Below are 19728 nucleotides of genomic sequence, written 5' to 3' on the forward strand. Positions count from 1 at the left end.
TCTCCTAAAGCAAACACACTAATGAATTCCAGCCTCAATTGCAAATGACCGTTATTTCTTCATTACAGGGTCCATAGGAACAAGGTCCTACAAAATTTCGGGCCTACTATAGGCCCTTAGTCATGTAGACTACATACATGACTAAGTGCCTATAGTAGGCCTGAAATGCTGTAGTAGTTTGTCCCTATGGACCCTGTAAAGAAGAAATATAGATCTTTTTAAATTGAATTCATTTGTGTGTTGACTGAAAGACTTTTCCAGATCTCCATTGCAGCTCAGTTTAATTTCATTGTGTGGACTAGCAGAGTTTAGTATAAGCAATTATCCTCATGATATATATATATATATATATATATTACATGCATACACATATACTGTATATATATATATATTTATTTGCAAATGTTTTTGAATAAAATATATAAAAAAACAATGAACCATAAACCCGTGTTCTCATACAAAAGTCATTTTAAACACTCAGACATAATGAGTTGGAGTAAGCATAAAAAAAAGAAGCTGTGTGTATAGGAATGCGAGCTGTTCCAAGCCCACCCAAGCTGTCATTTGATCCTATGTTTGAAAGTACTTAAAAGTCCTATCCGTTTCATCTGCCCACAGGACCCTACTGTGAAGTGTCCAACCATGGTCATACAAGTGAAGTATTAAATATTGTCTGTTCTGCTTGCTGAGTTCTCAAGTTTTCTTTCTTCACTGTGGATATAACAAGGCAGCTGTTAAGAAGGGGCATTCAGTTAGAGCCAGGATTCCTTAATGGAATAGAAGAGGGAGCTCATTTTTTGTGTCACACTGTTAAGGTCAAGTGAATGACTAAAAGCACATGCAGTAATTGCATGCAAGAAATGCCAGCTCCTGCCATTTGCATAGTATCTCCTTGTAAAAGATTACACCCTGTGTTATGCTTGTCTCTACATTATCTCTTGAGAATCCTGGTGAAAGAACTCTAGCACTGCGCCAACAGGTGCTACCTGCATTCACTTGCTAATGAAATACGTTATATAGAGGTCATTGTGTTTATTACTGTTTGACATTTAAAGAGGCATAGAATTTAAATGTATACTGTGGCTATAGTTTTTCAATAGCTTTTGAAATGCAAAGCCTTTTTTCCCCAATGCCAAGATTGGCACCATATGAACACGCCAGGTGTCAATCCTGTGCATAATTTTAATGTTATTAAAAAAATATTTAACAAGTGGTTTTCAGTGCCTTTAACCTCTTAAGGACATATGACGGAATTTTTCCGTCATAAAACAATTGAGCAAACTGAAAGCTGTGTCCTTAAAGGGTTAACTGCAATTCAAGTTAATGTCCTAAAAGTTAACGAAAAAATAAACATCAACTGTTGTTGAATAGACAGACCATTATGGTCTTTCAAAATGAATAATTTGTTACATGTAAGTCTTACATTTTACTAAATCTTTCTCTGTCAAAGTATAAATGTTAGTGAATTAATACAGCCCAAATAATCTTTTCATATTAGGCAGTTTAAAAGGGACAGTTTACTAAAAAAAATCTCCCCTTTAATTTGTTCCCAATGATCCACTTAACCTGCTGGAGTGTATTAAATTGTTTACAAGTATTTCCTTTACCCTTATAGTGGCATTTGAAATAGTTGATTTAGCCTGTGGTACCCCCACCTACTCTGAAAATGTCTGGCCTTAGGTCCAAGCTATAGATAAGCTGTATAAGCACAGTCAGCAGAATAAATTACACTTCCAGTAGGGTATAGAAGAGATAAGATAGTAAAATGTTAATTTTCCATTGTTCTCTCCAAGTATTGGTGATTGGTTTATGGACAGATACAAGATAGAGAAGCATTTATATGTACACAATGTGATAAAGTAATGAGATCTTATTACACCTACAAGGTCAAGACATTTTATTAGGTTGTGGCTTCAAAACACAAAATCAGCTGATTCATATGCATGAATAAACCTTAAAAAAGCAAATCTCATACATAACAATTTTATAGTATACTGTCCCTTTAAATGGACATTCCAGCTCAAACTATTCTGATACTGTATAGGCCTAGAATATTTTTTGTTGGAATGTCTTTGCTTGCTAATGTATAACATTGTTGCAAAACTGCCGCCATATAGGGCTGCAGACACGTGCACGCTCCTAAACTTACCTTCCTGTTTTTCAACAAAGAAATTGAAGAAAATGTGATAATAGAAGTAAATTGGAAAGTTGTTTAAAATGGTATGCTGAATCATGAAAGACATTTTTTTTTCCCTTTAAAGGGCCAGTAACCCCACCAAATAAGGTTATATAATAATGCACACAGTGCAGAATTATATAACATTAGCCTAGTGCCACGTTTCTAAAGCAGAGTATAGCAAAGATATTTACCTACGATAATCTATTTTTCAGAACGCCGCTCCTGGCTCTACTGAGCGGGTCTGTTTTTTACCTAAGCGCATTGGGCACGCTGTCTAGTCACAGCACGCCTGATCGCGCAATTAAACTGAATGCAGCTCGCTCTCGCTACCATACCCGAGCGGGAGCGAGCACATTCAGTTTAATGGCGCGATCGGGCGTGCTGTGACTAGACAGCGTGCCCGATGAGCTTAGGTAAAAAACAGACCGGCTCAGTAGAGCTAGGAGCGGCGTTCTGAAAAATAGATTATCGTAGGTAAATATCTTTGCTATAACTCTGCTTTAGAAACGTGGCACTAGGCTAATGTTATATAATTCTGCACTGTGTGCATTATTATATAACCTTATTTGGTGGGGTTACTGGCCCTTTAAACAATTTTATAGCAGCATATATTTTATGTATATTTTTTTATTTCCATTTTTTAAAATGGATGTTAAATGTATGTGTGTGTGCAGTTTCCTTTTATTAACCCCTTCCCGCCGTTAGGATGTTCTATGCCGCCCTAAATGCGCTGGTCTTTGGCGCCGTTAGGACGGCATGGAATGTCCTAACCGTTTGGCTGTCCTGAAATCTTAGACACTTCCTTTATGAGATTGTGGGCTGGGGGACGTGCCAAGTGCCATAGGCACTCCCCTCTGAACCAATCCCATCATTGAAATCATGCAAATCGCATGATTTCAATTTTTACTCATTTATTTCTGATGTAGACAAAGGAGTCCCAGCAGGAAAGAGTTAAAGGGACAGTATACACCAATTTTCATATAACTGCATGTAATAGATACTACTATAAATAATATGCACAGATACTAATATAAAAATCCAGTATAAAACTGTTTAAAACTTACTTAGAAGCTCCCAGTTTAGCTTTATTGAAAAGGTAGTTGGAAAGCCCACTGCAAGTGGGAAATAAGACCCCCCCCTTCTTTTGCATATGAAAAAACCCTTTACACAAACAGGAGCAAGCTGGAGTAGGTATACGTCTGTATTCTCCCAAAACTTTGGGGCTTGGTTAGGAGTCTGAAAATCAGAGCAATGTTATTTAAAAATAAGCAAAACTATCCATTTAAAAAAACAACAACTTTATGGGCTATATAAATAGATCATCTACAAAACATGTATGCAACGAAAAAATGAGTGTATAATGTCCCTTTAAACAAAACTAGTTTTTCAGTAGTAGTTTATTAAGCAGCACCCGGGCAAGCTAAATTGTATTTTGCGGCTTGTGTTGTTTAACTGCTCACTCACTGTGGCTGACCCGCCAGTGCTCACATAGATAAAACCTAAGACTATGGTCAGTTATTGACATGAGAGCCGATATAAAATGTGTCACAGAGAAAGTGGCAGGTAATCTATACTGTGAAAAGGTGTCACAGACATGTGCCAGATATAGGGCCACAGTAAAATGTGCCAGGTAAAGTGTTCTATACCCAAGTGTGAATGAAATGAGCTTGATAAGCTGCATATGTGATAAAGTTAAAAGCAGAAACATGGTAACTTGACTATTACTTTTCTTATCTTTTTTCTTTAAAATGGACGTTGCATAATATTAAAAATATTAAACCGTCATTATAGTAAAAAAATGTCTAATCCATTACAGCGTCATTTTAAGACTATTGACCCTGCAATGCTGTGCGTTTAACCCCTGGGCGGTGCAATGCAGAACCCACTGTTGATCCAATCAGCAGCACTAGTTCCATTTGTCGGGGTTAAACACACAATACTGCAGGGTCAATAGTCATAAGATGACATGCTCTAACGGATTAGAGTATGTAATTTTCTGACTATAATTGCCCTTTAAAGAACTATATGTGTCTTGTGTATGTTTTCTAGAGATGTTGCATTCAGTTGTTTCATTTGCTGCCGAATATGAAAGAAAGTGTCCGCTTGCGGAATTCTGCACTTTTCAGAGCTGGATTTCTTCTTGTGGAAATGTAACACACTAATAATAATAATATAATAATTTGCGATTTATATAGCGCTTTTCTGCCTGTGAGACTCAAAGCACTTTACAAATATACCAACATAAGACATAAAAGTTAGGAGTTTCTGAAGGTCAGATAAGCGGACTGAATGCCTGATGGAAGAGGTGGGTCTTTAGCTTTTTATGAAAAGTCTGTAAGGACGGTGCCTCTCTGATTGCGCACGGTAAAGAGTTCAAGAAGGTGGGGGCAGCGTGACCGAATGCTCTGGAGCCTGAGTTTGTCCTTATTCTTGGCACTGAGAGGAGGGATGTGTTGGCTGACCTAAGTGAACGGGATGGGATGTAGGGTGTCAGGAGCTCTTTCAGGTACTGTGGGCCTTGGTTGTTTAAGGCTTTGAAGGTCAGCAGGCATTTTAAAATATGTTCGCCACTAAGATCTGTGCAAATCAATATCTTATTATGTGTTACTCATGTTTCCAAAGATTTCCTGCATTTTAAAATAAAATGCCCTAAAACATAAAAAATATATTTATTTTTGATATATATTTTTGATATATATTTGATACCAATATTCTTGCAGTTGGGGTTACTTATGGCAAAAAATAAATAAAAATGTATGCCTGTAAGTGTACTTGCTTCAAAAAGACCGATACTGACATACAGCACATATTTTAGACTAGAGATATAATGGGAGTAAGTGCACCACCTGCTGGTCAAACACGCTCCTACATTCAGACAAAACAGAAATGTGAGGATTTATTCATAGCCTGGTAATGCAGGATGCATTCACTTTTTAAATGCTAGACCATTTTCCCCTCAATATTCTCACACTATAATTTCCAATTATTTGATTTATTTACAAATATATTAACCAGGAAAGATACCCAAGATAAACATCTCATTTTCAAGTATATCCTGTTAACAATAAAGAGACATTGCTAATTACACAATCAACAATGAAATACATAGAAAAATAACAGTATAATAATTTATGCATTTGCACATAATTACTAAGACACCGGATGTTAACAAAAATAACTTTTTTTAATTTAAGTAAAAGCAGCTAGTCTCTGCCAACAGTCTACCTAATCCACACCTATAAACTCATGGTGCAACCACACAATACATAGGAGAATTTATTGCATATTATAATCTATCATTCAATTAAAATGCAATACAAAAGGTTGAGAACTGGATCTACTTACAAATAAAGTTATGATACTTAAAAAAAAAAAAAAAAAAGCATATTAAAAGGATCTTTAATATGGTGTATTTCAATAGCTTTCTGCAACGCAAGGCAGCAGTTGATATGAAAAAGCTGCATAATCAAACCTTATCATACATAGTTATGCCTTTTTTTCCTATAATTTACCCAGTTATTCAGGCCTTTTATTCATTTATTTATTGTCATATTTTTTTTCCATGAGGCAAGACAACCAGTCTTCGTAATTTCACAGCTTTTATCAGTGTAGTTTTTTGTATTTGCAGGAGACTACATATATTTGATATTCACTGAAAATATGTAGAAAATGTTTGTATTTATATTCTATATATGCAACAAATTATTAAAAATTTGTAACAGTATACTAATGTACTCAATATAATAAGAATCCTAATTTGTCTGTAAAAGTATAATGATATTTCTCTACATATGTGTGTATACAGGTCTCCATTATTAGGTTTCTTTTAATTTAATATAATTTGTGTTATTACATAACTTAGCCACTGCAAAACCAATTTTCATCCCCAAAGAAGTTACATTTTACAATTTATTTTCACACTACAGCATTCAATTTAGTTTAATATTTCAAGTTAAAGGAAAAGTCTAGACAAAATCAAAGTTTCAAGATTCAGATAGGGCAGACAATTTTATGCAACTTTCTAATTTACTCTTATTATCAATTTTTCTAAATTCTCTTGGTATCTTTAATTGAAAAAGCAGGAATGTAAGCATAGGAGCCGGCGCCCATCTTTGGTTCAGCACTTTCTGATTAGTGTCTAAATGTAGCCAATAATCAGCAAGTGCTGAACTAAAAATGGATTGGCTCCTAAGCTATTATACATTCAAATAAAGATACAGAGAACAAAATAAAAAAAATTGATAATAGGAGTAAATTAGAAAGTTGCTTAAAATTGCATGCTGAGCCATGAAAGTTTAATTTTGACTAGACTATCCCTTTTATATAACACCTATGTAAAGCATATTATGCTTTGTTTATGGTTAACCATTACATTTGTTTTGACTTTGAATGCTATTTTTTGTGGTCTGTCCCAACCTTATATTTAACTATTTGTGCACAATTCATCCCTATGGACATTTTTCACTGGCTGAAATGGGCATCTCCCTCAGCTCTAAGAAAACAAACAGTGATATGCGCTACAAACGTTATGTCTTTCCCGTCACCGCACCATCCCTTTAAAACATTTTCATTTTAAATACAACAAATGAACAAAATACTTTAAATGTAATTTTGTAATAGAGTACATTAGTATATTTTACGTCTCAATGATATACTAGATTTTCCAGCCCCTGTGTGTGTCATCATATGTATGTGCCACCTTTCAAATATGCAACGGCAAGAAGGCCTCCATGGAAAAATAGACATTTGAATTCAGACCCTGCAACTTGAGTATGATGCATTACGATTTCTTTATACAGAAGTAAATAACCAGATATGGATTTTACAATAGACACATCTGGGTCCCCCCCAGCCTGTTATCTCTGCATGGTGCAAGAATTACTGATGGGATATTGCTTTATGGCAGAACTATAATAACCCAGTGTCACAGATCTTTATTTCAGGAGTAATATATAAGGATAGGAACTTTTCAAAGATAAATACCACATCCTCACTGCTGTAGCCTACTTAGCGCAACACAACTAGACCACATAAATTATACATCAGACATGACTGGCACTTGTCAAAGGAAACGTGCCCATCATTACAAAATATATATTTATATATAAGGAAAAAAAAAGAAAAACAAAAAGAAGTGTATAAAAAGTGACTTTGTCCCTTTTTACCTGGTTTCTCAGTTTCAGTACTACAGTTACTGAACGTATAAGTAGTCTCACAAGCTGTTAAATGATTTTTTTTATTTTTTGTAAATGTTTGTTAGAACTTTGGATCTGTATATGTAAGCCAAATCGGTTCAAACATTAAAAACAAAAAAACTAAATATGAGTGAATCTAGTGTGCAATCAATATGCAGCAGATCAAATAGTGCAGCATCTTGTATTCACATTCATCTCTCCTCCAAAAAAATAAATCGCAAGAGATGATACTTTAGAAGGTGAAGGCCAAAAGGAAATAAGGAACTAGCAGCCAGCCTTTGACCACCTTCCTATTGTACTTATATTTCCATAGACATTCATATTCCATAGGTTTTAGGTTAGTTCAGTTTTTTGTTTCTAGTGGTTGGTTAACTATAACTTGTACCACATAATCCTTCTGAATCTTAGTCTCTTGTAGTTTTATTCTGTCTGTCAGAAGTTTCCCAGAAAAGAACCAACGCTGCCAACCAGGTTCAATGTTTTCCACACAATACAGTTGTTTTTTCAGTTGGCCTATGGTGTCACCCATACTTGCATTGAGCTTTACATCCTTCCCAGTGGAGAGACGGACCTTAAGTTGGAATTCCCTTCTGTTATTAGAGGTTGGGTCAGGAGCATCTAATCCCTCTTCATCACATCTTTCCATTATGAGGTTGACAGGTGGTGCCAAGCAATAAACAGGAAGCTGGTAACGTGTTCCAAGTTCATCATAACATTCCGTCAGAGATCCTAAAAATGACACAATTGTATGGTGATTATCCATGATATCTCAATTACAATTGGTGCAAAATGTCTAATAATGTAGAGCAACTTTTTGAACAAGAAAAAAAAAGAAAAAAAAATTGTAAATATTTTTTTTCATACTTCCTAACGTTGCAAATGTAAAAATAAATAAATAAAACACTTATATATAGATATTACAAGGAAACCACAGCCAACCTAAAGCGATATTTAAAACAGAGTTAAACATTAATTTACAGGGTCTGTGTATATTATAAAAAAGCAAGCTCAACAATAAGGCAACTTAAAAAGGTACAAGTACTGTTATCCATTTTACAGGCTGAAGTATATTAAGTGGTTTACAAATAGCTCCTTTACGTTAATTTTGTTAAATTATATATCTGGGGGCGTGTCCGGGTGGAGGTCGCAACAGGCAGCAATAATGAGAGCTGAGTAGAACCAGCTATAAACCCATCAACTATCTACAGATATAGTACCAATCCTCTTTCCACTCAAGCGAGAATCGACTAAGCTCAATGTCCTGAGTTGAACAATACCAGTTATCTGCAACTATAACCTTTGCGGCCTACAACGGCACGTCAGTAAGAGACGGTAACTTTCCGCTCGGACACAAAATATTCATCATAGCGTCAGCCTGTGATTCAGTATTTTGTGGGGCTAAGCTGGTAACTTTATCTTCTAGGGATGATATGGAGATCTGTCCCATGCTTCTCCGAGAGCTCACTTCTTTATTGGAGTACCACCATATTAAATCCTGAAGACTACTGAGGCTTTGATTCTACCTACCCCACGCCTAATGCCCAAGCTAGCAGCGATACACGTATGGAGCAACTGCCGATCTCCACTGCTATACCAATGGCTGATTTGATTACTGCATCATAGAAAGGTGTCATAGAGGCCAGCAAAACATGTGAGCACGGCTCTGTTTTTGGCGCCGACACCATGATTTCACTCCCTGTACTGGATGTCACTCACAGGGAAACGTTATTAGGAGTGGACACTTTCGAATCCTGGGATTGAGCCCGATAGCTACTTAAAGGGACATAATACTCATATGCTAAATCACTTGAAAGTAATGCAGCATAACTGTAAAACGTGGACAGGAAAATATCACCTGAACATCTCTATGTAAAAAAGGAAGATATTTTACCCAACAATTTCCTCAGCTCACCAGAGTAAGTGTTGTGTAAAAAGTTATACTTCAGCTGCTGCCCAGCTGCAGGTTTTTTTTTTTTTTTTTTTAAAAAAAAGGAAGGAAGAAATTAACAGCAGTCAATCGGCATCAGCAGTGATGAGGTCATGAACTCTTTTACTGTGATCTCATGAGATTTCATAGTAAACTTCCTTAAAGTGAAGGTAAACTTTGATGAATGAAAGCCCGGTTATTAAAAATACTATTAAAAACAGGGGCACTTTCATTCATCAAAGCAGCCGTTTTGTTTAAAAACGTACCTTTCTTCTTTTCACAGCCAGAGCAGCTTCCCCCACCCGGAGATCCTCTCTTCACACGTCAGCAATGACTAATCCAACTTCCTCCAATCAAGGATTTCCCCCCAGGGGTAACATTGCCTGAGGCCATGCCGTGATTGAAGGAAGCCAGATTAGTCATTGCTGACGTGTGAAGAGAGTATCTCCGGGTGGGGGAAGCTGCTCCGGCTGTGAAGAGGAGAGGGGTACGTTTTTAAACAAAAACAGAATTTATGTTTACCTGATAAATTACTTTCTCCAACGGTGTGTCCGGTCCACGGCGTCATCCTTACTTGTGGGATATTCTCTTCCCCAACAGGAAATGGCAAAGAGCCCAGCAAAGCTGGTCACATGATCCCTCCTAGGCTCCGCCTACCCCAGTCATTCGACCGACGTAAAGGAGGAATATTTGCATAGGAGAAACCATATGATACCGTGGTGACTGTAGTTAAAGAAAATAAATTATCAGACCTGATTAAAAAACCAGGGCGGGCCGTGGACCGGACACACCGTTGGAGAAAGTAATTTATCAGGTAAACATAAATTCTGTTTTCTCCAACATAGGTGTGTCCGGTCCACGGCGTCATCCTTACTTGTGGGAACCAATACCAAAGATTTAGGACACGGATGAAGGGAGGGAGCAAATCAGGTCACCTAAATGGAAGGCACCACGGTTTGCAAAACCTTTCTCCCAAAAATAGCCTCAGAAGAAGCAAAAGTATCAAACTTGTAAAATTTGGTAAAAGTGTGCAGTGAAGACCAAGTCGCTGCCCTACATATCTGATCAACAGAAGCCTCGTTCTTGAAGGCCCATGTGGAAGCCACAGCCCTAGTGGAATGAGCTGTGATTCTTTCAGGAGGCTGCCGTCCGGCAGTCTCATAAGCCAATCTGATGATGCTTTTAATCCAAAAATAGAGAGAGGTAGAAGTTGCTTTTTGACCTCTCCTTTTACCAGAATAAACAACAAACAAGGAAGATGTTTGTCTAAAATCCTTTGTAGCATCTAAATAGAATTTTAGAGCGCGAACAACATCCAAATTGTGCAACAAACGTTCCTTCTTTGAAACTGGATTCGGACACAAAGAAGGCACGACTATCTCCTGGTTAATGTTTTTGTTAGAAACAACTTTCGGAAGAAAACCAGGTTTAGTACGTAAAACCACCTTATCTGCATGGAAAACCAGATAAGGAGGAGAACACTGCAGAGCAGATAATTCTGAAACTCTTCTAGCAGAAGAAATTGCAACCAAAAACAAAACTTTCCAAGATAATAACTTAATATCAACGGAATGCAAGGGTTCAAACGGAACCCCCTGAAGAACTGAAAGAACTAAGTTGAGACTCCAAGGAGGAGTCAAAGGTTTGTAAACAGGCTTGATTCTAACCAGAGCCTGAACAAAGGCTTGAACATCTGGCACAGCTGCCAGCTTTTTGTGAAGTAACACAGACAAGGCAGAAATCTGTCCCTTCAAGGAACTTGCCGATAATCCTTTCTCCAATCCTTCTTGAAGAAAGGATAGAATCTTAGGAATCTTTACCTTGTTCCAAGGGAATCCTTTAGATTCACACCAACAGATATATTTTTTCCATATTTTGTGGTAAATTTTTCTAGTTACAGGCTTTCTGGCCTGAACAAGAGTATCAATAACAGAATCTGAGAACCCTCGTTTTGATAAGATCAAGCGTTCAATCTCCAAGCAGTCAGCTGGAGTGAGACCAGATTCGGATGTTCGAACGGACCTTGAACAAGAAGGTCTCGTCTCAAAGGTAGCTTCCATGGTGGAGCCGATGACATATTCACCAGATCTGCATACCAAGTCCTGCGTGGCCACGCAGGAGCTATCAAGATCACCGACGCCCTCTCCTGATTGATCCTGGCTACCAGCCTGGGGATGAGAGGAAACGGCGGGAATACATAAGCTAGTTTGAAGGTCCAAGGTGCTACTAGTGCATCTACTAGAGTCGCCTTGGGATCCCTGGATCTGGACCCGTAGCAAGGAACCTTGAAGTTCTGACGAGAGGCCATCAGATCCATGTCTGGAATGCCCCACAATTGAGTAATTTGGGCAAAGATTTCCGGATGGAGTTCCCACTCCCCCGGATGTAATGTCTGACGACTCAGAAAATCCGCTTCCCAATTTTCCACTCCTGGAATGTGGATTGCAGACAGGTGGCAGGAGTGAGTCTCCGCCCATTGAATGATTTTGGTCACTTCTTCCATCGCCAGGGGACTCCTTGTTCCCCCCTGATGGTTGATGTACGCAACAGTCGTCATGTTGTCTGATTGAAACCGTATGAACTTGGCCTTTGCTAGCTGAGGCCAAGCCTTGAGAGCATTGAATATCGCTCTCAGTTCCAGAATATTTATCGGTAGAAGAGATTCTTCCCGAGACCAAAGACCCTGAGCTTTCAGGGGTCCCCAGACCGCGCCCCAGCCCATCAGACTGGCGTCGGTCGTGACAATGACCCACTCTGGTCTGCGGAAGGTCATCCCATGTGACAGGTTGTCCAGGGACAGCCACCAACGGAGTGAGTCTCTGGTCCTCTGATTTACTTGAATCGTCGGAGACAAGTCTGTATAGTCCCCATTCCACTGACTGAGCATGCACAGTTGTAATGGTCTTAGATGAATGCGCGCAAAAGGAACTATGTCCATTGCCGCTACCATCAAACCTATTACTTCCATGCACTGCGCTATGGAAGGAAGAGGAACGGAATGAAGTGTTTGACAAGAGTTTAGAAGTTTTGTTTTTCTGGCCTCTGTCAGAAAAATCCTCATTTCTAAGGAGTCTATTATTGTTCCCAAGAAGGGAACCCTTGTTGACGGAGATAGAGAACTCTTTTCTACGTTCACTTTCCATCCGTGAGATCTGAGAAAGGCCAGGACTATGTCCGTGTGAGCCTTTGCTTGAGGAAGGGACGACGCTTGAATCAGAATGTCGTCCAAGTAAGGTACTACTGCAATGCCCCTTGGTCTTAGTACCGCTAGAAGGGACCCTAGTACCTTTGTGAAAATCCTTGGAGCAGTGGCTAATCCGAAAGGAAGTGCCACGAACTGGTAATGCTTGTCCAGGAATGCGAACCTTAGGAACCGATGATGTTCCTTGTGGATAGGAATATGTAGATACGCATCCTTTAAATCCACCGTGGTCATGAATTGACCTTCCTGGATGGAAGGAAGAATTGTTCGAATAGTTTCCATTTTGAACGATGGAACCTTGAGAAACTTGTTTAGGATCTTGAGATCCAAGATTGGTCTGAACGTTCCCTCTTTTTTGGGAACTACGAACAGATTGGAGTAGAACCCCATCCCTTGTTCTCCTAATGGAACAGGATGAATCACTCCCATTTTTAACAGGTCTTCTACACAATGTAAGAATGCCTGTCTCTTTATGTGGTCTGAAGACAATTGAGACCTGTGGAACCTCCCCCTTGGGGGAGGCCCCTTGAATTCCAGAAGATAACCTTGGGAGACTATTTCTAGTGCCCAAGGATCCAGAACATCTCTTGCCCAAGCCTGAGCGAAGAGAGAGAGTCTGCCCCCCACCAGATCCGGTCCCGGATCGGGGGCCAACATTTCATGCTGTCTTGGTAGCAGTGGCAGGCTTCTTGGCCTGCTTTCCCTTGTTCCAGCCTTGCATTGGTCTCCAGGCTGGCTTGGCTTGAGAAGTATTACCCTCTTGCTTAGAGGACGTAGCACTTGGGGCTGGTCCGTTTCTACGAAAGGGACGAAAATTAGGTTTATTTTTGGCCTTGAAAGACCTATCCTGAGGAAGGGCGTGGCCCTTACCCCCAGTGATATCAGAGATAATCTCTTTCAAGTCAGGGCCAAACAGCGTTTTCCCCTTGAAAGGAATGTTAAGCAATTTGTTCTTGGAAGACGCATCCGCTGACCAAGATTTCAACCAAAGCGCTCTGCGCGCCACAATAGCAAACCCAGAATTTTTCGCCGCTAACCTAGCCAATTGCAAAGTGGCGTCTAGGGTGAAAGAATTAGCCAATTTGAGAGCACGGATTCTGTCCATAATCTCCTCATAAGGAGGAGAATCACTATCGATCGCCTTTTCTAGCTCATCGAACCAGAAACACGCGGCTGTAGTGACAGGGACAATGCATGAAATTGGTTGTAGAAGGTAACCTTGCTGAACAAACATCTTTTTAAGCAAACCTTCTAATTTTTTATCCATAGGATCTTTGAAAGCACAACTATCTTCTATGGGTATAGTGGTGCGTTTGTTTAAAGTAGAAACCGCCCCCTCGACCTTGGGGACTGTCTGCCATAAGTCCTTTCTGGGGTCGACCATGGGAAACAATTTTTTAAATATGGGGGGAGGGACGAAAGGTATACCGGGCCTTTCCCATTCTTTATTTACAATGTCCGCCACCCGCTTGGGTATAGGAAAAGCTTCTGGGGGCCCCGGGACCTCTAGGAACTTGTCCATTTTACATAGTTTCTCTGGGATGATCAAATTCTCACAATCATCCAGAGTGGATAACACCTCCTTAAGCAGAGCGCGGAGATGTTCCAACTTAAATTTAAATGTAATCACATCGGGTTCAGCTTGTTGAGAAATTTTCCCTGAATCTGAAATTTCTCCCTCAGACAAAACCTCCCTGGCCCCCTCAGACTGGTGTAGGGGCATATCAGAACCATTATCATCAGCGTCCTCATGCTCTTCAGTATCTAAAACAGAGCAGTCGCGCTTACGCTGATAAGTGGGCATTTTGGCTAAAATGTTTTTGATAGAATTATCCATTACAGCCGTTAATTGTTGCATAGTAAGGAGTATTGGCGCGCTAGATGAACTAGGGGCCTCCTGAGTGGGCAAGACTGGTGTAGACGAAGGAGGGAATGATGCAGTACCATGCTTACTCCCCTCACTTGAGGAATCATCTTGGGCATCATTTTCAGTGTCACATAAATCACATCTATTTAAATGAGAAGGAACCTTGGCTTCCCCACATTCAGAACACAGTCTATCTGGTAGTTCAGACATGTTAAACAGGCATAAACTTGATAACAAAGTACAAAAAACGTTTTAAAATAAAACCGTTACTGTCACTTTAAATTTTAAACTGAACACACTTTATTACTGCAATTGCGAAAAAGTATGAAGGAATTGTTCAAAATTCACCAAATTTTCACCACAGTGTCTTAAAGCCTTAAAAGTATTGCACACCAAATTTGGAAGCTTTAACCCTTAAAATAACGGAACCGGAGCCGTTTTTATCTTTAACCCCTTTACAGTCCCTGGTATCTGCTTTGCTGAGACCCAACCAAGCCCAAAGGGGAATACGATACCAAATGACGCCTTCAGAAAGTCTTTTTTATGTATCAGAGCTCCTCACACATGCGACTGCATGTCATGCTTCTCAAAAACAAGTGCGCAATACCGGCGCGAAAATGAGGCTCTGCCTATGATTAGGGAAAGCCCCTAGAGAATAAGGTGTCTAAAACAGTGCCTGCCGATATTATTTTACAAAAATACCCAGATTAAATGATTCCTCAAGGCTAAATATGTTATATATGAATCGATTTAGCCCAGAAAATGTCTACAGTCTTAACAAGCCCTTGTGAAGCCCTTATTTACTCTGTAATAAAAATGGCTTACCGGATCCCATAGGGAAAATGACAGCTTCCAGCATTACATCGTCTTGTTAGAATGTGTCATACCTCAAGCAGCAAAAGTCTGCTCACTGTTCCCCCAACTGAAGTTAATTCCTCTCAACAGTCCTGTGTGGAACAGCCATCGATTTTAGTAACGGTTGCTAAAATCATTTTCCTCTTACAAACAGAAATCTTCATCTCTTTTCTGTTTCAGAGTAAATAGTACATACCAGCACTATTTTAAAATAACAAACTCTTGATTGAATAATAAAAACTACAGTTAAACACTAAAAAACTCTAAGCCATCTCCGTGGAGATGTTGCCTGTACAACGGCAAAGAGAATGACTGGGGTAGGCGGAGCCTAGGAGGGATCATGTGACCAGCTTTGCTGGGCTCTTTGCCATTTCCTGTTGGGGAAGAGAATATCCCACAAGTAAGGATGACGCCGTGGACCGGACACACCTATGTTGGAGAAACGGCTGCTTTTTAAACTTTGATGAATGAAAGTGCCCCTGTTTTAATAGTATTTTTAAAAACCGGGCTTTAATTCATCAAAGTTTACCATCACTTTAAACTGGGAAATAAGATGAGTGTTCATGCGGCTTCCTCCCTTGCTTTTCCCGGGACAGACATACTGATTTGCTGCTTAAAGTCCTTTACAATGGAGTGTGAATATGTGTGAATTTGAGGTAAAATATCTTCCTTTTTTACATAAAGATGTTCAGGTGATGTTTTCTACTCAGCTTTTTACCGCTATGCTGCAGCACTTTCAAGTGTTTAAATATTTGGGTATCATGGCCCTTTAATACCTCTCTCTAAAGACTCTGACACTTCAATCTGTTGGTTGCCTAACAAAACAACAATATCAGGCACTAGGGCGGACGGACTGAGAATGCAACCTAAACTTAGGAAAGTTTTAGCAAGCTCTGTGGACTCTGTACAGCATACACTATGTCTCTACTACCCAGGAACTGAGGTCTGGACGCTTACTGCTTATCTTCCCTGGCCTCTTATGGAGAGATCCTAGTTACACCCATTCAATCATAAGTTTACTTGGCAACAACGGGATAGCATTCAATATTTGAGGTGCCACAAAGCCAATGGGTGCCCATGGAGCGGAGTGGGTTAGTAAACTCTGTTTTGCAGGAGCCATATTGTTGGCATAGGTTAATTGGTAGCTAGAGAGTTATATTTTATGGTTAAGCTACAAAAAATGTTGTTACTCTCTCTTTTATGTTCTGTAAGGTTTGCTGCAGACATATGTTAAATCCGTGTTTGGACACCTGAGGATAGAGTTGAATATATCTTCCCTCATACTATCTCATATACTGTATATACAGTTTTAAATACAATGTATAGGTACAAATAGTTTGCATACAGAGTCAGGTTATATACATACACATTCTCTAAACCTGCTTCCTATAGTGACAACTTAGTTTTTGCCTCATCTATGATAAAGGACAGCCCGATATTCTGCAGGTGTCTTATGTTCTTTTTGTTTAATACAAATATAAATGTTTTAGTGGTCTACTCCTCTGTGAAGTTTTATATGTATACACTATATAGCATACTTTATTGGAAGGAGAAAAATATGATTACATTCAGTTTTATTTAATTATTGCCCCTCCCTCCCCACATTTAGGTCCTTGTGCATATAAATTCCATTCCAAACAATATTCTATTCAGTGAGCTTCTTGAAACCTCGTTGATTCAGTGTACATGGATTTGCAGTGGAGCAATGGCATTAAAAGGGACAGTAAAGTCAGAAATAAACTATCATGATTCAGAAAGAACATGCAATTGTTAACAATTTTCCAATTGAATTATCTAATTTGCTTTGTTCGCTTGGTATTCTTTGTTGAAAAGCCTGCATAGGTAGGTTCAGAAGCAATGCCCTACTGTGAGCTAGCTGCTTGTCACTGTCTCACCTATTTAGCTAGGCCCCAGTAGAGCATTGCTCTTCATCAAAGGACTTCAAGAGAATTAAGCAAATCTAATAGAAGTAAATCTGAAATTTGAAAAATGTTATGCTCTATCTGAAACCCAAAAGTTATATTTCATGATTATGTCCCTTTAAGGCCTATTTATCAACTCTGTATGTTAATTTTATAACATTTTGCTGTGAAGAAGGGGCATGTTATTTCTGCAGACACAAATCCACAGTTTTGAGAGCTACAAAAACAGTAATACGTGATTATAACTTCAAGATAGAAAAATTGTCCAAAATAATCTGACATAAACCTTTGGGAGAGCCTGACATTGTGAATGGATTAATGTTAAACAAACAATACCATTAGAACAAAGAAAATCTGATATTAGAAGCAAAATTGGAAACTGAACATTTTAGGTTTCATGTCTCTTTATGGCTAACCCCCATCACTAATTTCTAGTCAAATGCTTTGGCCGTCAGGAGGTGACACTACTCTTGTCTGAATGAAACGTTACAAGCTGTACCTTACTTACGCAGGTTTTATATAAATTATACTTTGTCCAAGACAGAATTTCAAGTTCTTATCAGGGCTCAACAAATCCAGGAACCAGTGACTCACTAGCTCCTGGGTTTGTCAAGCCCTGGTAAGAACTTAAATTCTGTCTTGGACAAAGTATAATTTATACTTTATAATTTTTCCCGACGGCTCCAAACTTTATGGGGTATCCTTCATGTATACCCGTGTGTGGCTCCTAAATATCCTTCCTGGATACTAAATTTTAAACAGATTTTTTGTTTAGATTTTTTAAAAGAGAAGTAGAAACTGAACTTTCTATGGCAATTTACCACCTGAGTGCAGCTTCTTTTTAGCCCAGTAATGCTTTTCACAGAGAAGAACTTTCCTGTAGTATATCAGTCGGATAACGCCTATTACGGTCAGTCCAGCGCCAAAATATCAGGCAATTGCCTGTCTGAACAAGGAACATGGCAACGCCAGACGATCGTTTCGGCCTACATTGGGCCTCGTCAGCAAGGTGTAGCCATTTTCCTCTGAGCAAGGAGTCCATGTCTGGTTGCCCCTTTTTCCCTTAGGTAGACATAATACAAATACAGAGAAGCTCACTCTCAGGAACAGACAACCTGCTCAATAACTTGTTAGCTTGTTATATGGCGATTTACCACCTTGGTGCAGCTTCTTTTAAGCATTACTGGGCTAAAAGAAGCTGCACCCAGGTGATAAATCGCCATAGAACAAGCTGGTTGTTCGTTCTTGAGAGTGTGCTTTTCAGGTGTGTGTATATATTTACAAACCTAATATGCTCTTAGGCATCCTACTTTCTAATATATACACAAGTGGTAAGCTTGCAAGAATCTCTCCCACTTTCTGCAGGTAACAAGAGCAAGATTTGCTCAATCCTTTTTGTTTTCTAAAAACACAATGAAACGTATTAATTTTCTACATGTTCATAATTCTGTGAAGTGACAACTGTTCGTGAAACTTTTTTTCAGATTACTGTAGATCAGGGCATTCTAAACAACAATATTTTCAAAGCATAAGCATTTTCAAATAAAATGACACTCAAATCCATAATAAAAATCCATAAATTGTTATAGACATGCATGGTCATTAGAAAGTAAATATTCAGAAACATCTATTAATAGAACACCGTATTATTCATTAATTGGACATTTATAGATTTCCAGCCTTGCTTGTCAGGCAAAAATAAATACCTTGATTCCTCATAGCCGTCATAAAATATGCTGTAACTTACCATAATCGATCTTATTAAAAGATACACGTGTTTTTATCACATGGCTGGGTGTGGTTCCAGTAAACAGTAAATCACATACCATCAGTATTGAGTCATACTCGGTAATCTCTGTGTACACACGCACACACCTACTAGCAAACACACAAATATGTATTTGTATGGTAGAGATTTGCAGAGTACACTTTTTAAAAATATTATTTCTGAATGTATACAAATGTGGTTAGTGTAAATTCAGCTGGGCTGATCACATTGTTGAACTGAAAGACTGATAGGGAGAGCAAGCTGAAGAGAAGTAGGGGAGGGAAATTAAATGGACATTAAACACTAAATAGATTTCTAGACCTTGTAATTACGAGTGCAGCCAGGTTGGAACTTAGGTAACACTGCAGGTTTCTGAATGAGCGTTACTGCACATGTGCAAACAAAAAACAGCACTGGAATGCAATAAAAGGTTAATTTCAACATGGCAGCATCAATGGCTAGCAGGAGGCGCGGAATAAACCTCAATACTGTGCTTATAAAATGTATTTAGTGTTTAACCACAGTTAGATTCAGAATTCATTTACCTAACAAATAACAAATGCAGAATATACGCACATGCCTAATGGCCATATTCATCTCTCAGTTCCGGTCAAGTGGCTACTTATTTATTTATTATGGTGCCAACTTTTAACCCTTTCCCGCCGTTACATTCTAACTGCACTGGGCTTTAGCGCCGTTTGGACAGCATGGAACGCCCTAGCCGTTTTGGTGTACTGAAACCAAATGTTTCAGTAGAAGAAATTACACCCTCAGAGGGGTATAGAAGACATAAGGTAATAAAATGTTAATTTT

The 19728-nt window shown here is 38.9% G+C and overlaps 1 protein-coding gene across 1 annotated transcript in view; it reads right to left on the reverse strand.

Moving 5' to 3' along the window:
- Window positions 1–5155: 5155 nt before the first annotated feature.
- The window catches only part of UBTD1 (ubiquitin domain containing 1), a 147043-nt gene continuing 132470 nt past the window's right edge, over window positions 5156–19728 (reverse strand). Inside the window, exon 3 of the mRNA XM_053692572.1 lies at window positions 5156–8103. Within this exon, the coding sequence (XP_053548547.1) occupies window positions 7718–8103 (386 nt within the window). The 3' untranslated portion in view covers window positions 5156–7717. The remainder of the gene's footprint in view (window positions 8104–19728) is intronic.

This window comes from Bombina bombina, chromosome 9 (assembly GCF_027579735.1).
Source record: "Bombina bombina isolate aBomBom1 chromosome 9, aBomBom1.pri, whole genome shotgun sequence".
Lineage (NCBI taxonomy): Eukaryota > Metazoa > Chordata > Amphibia > Anura > Bombinatoridae > Bombina > Bombina bombina.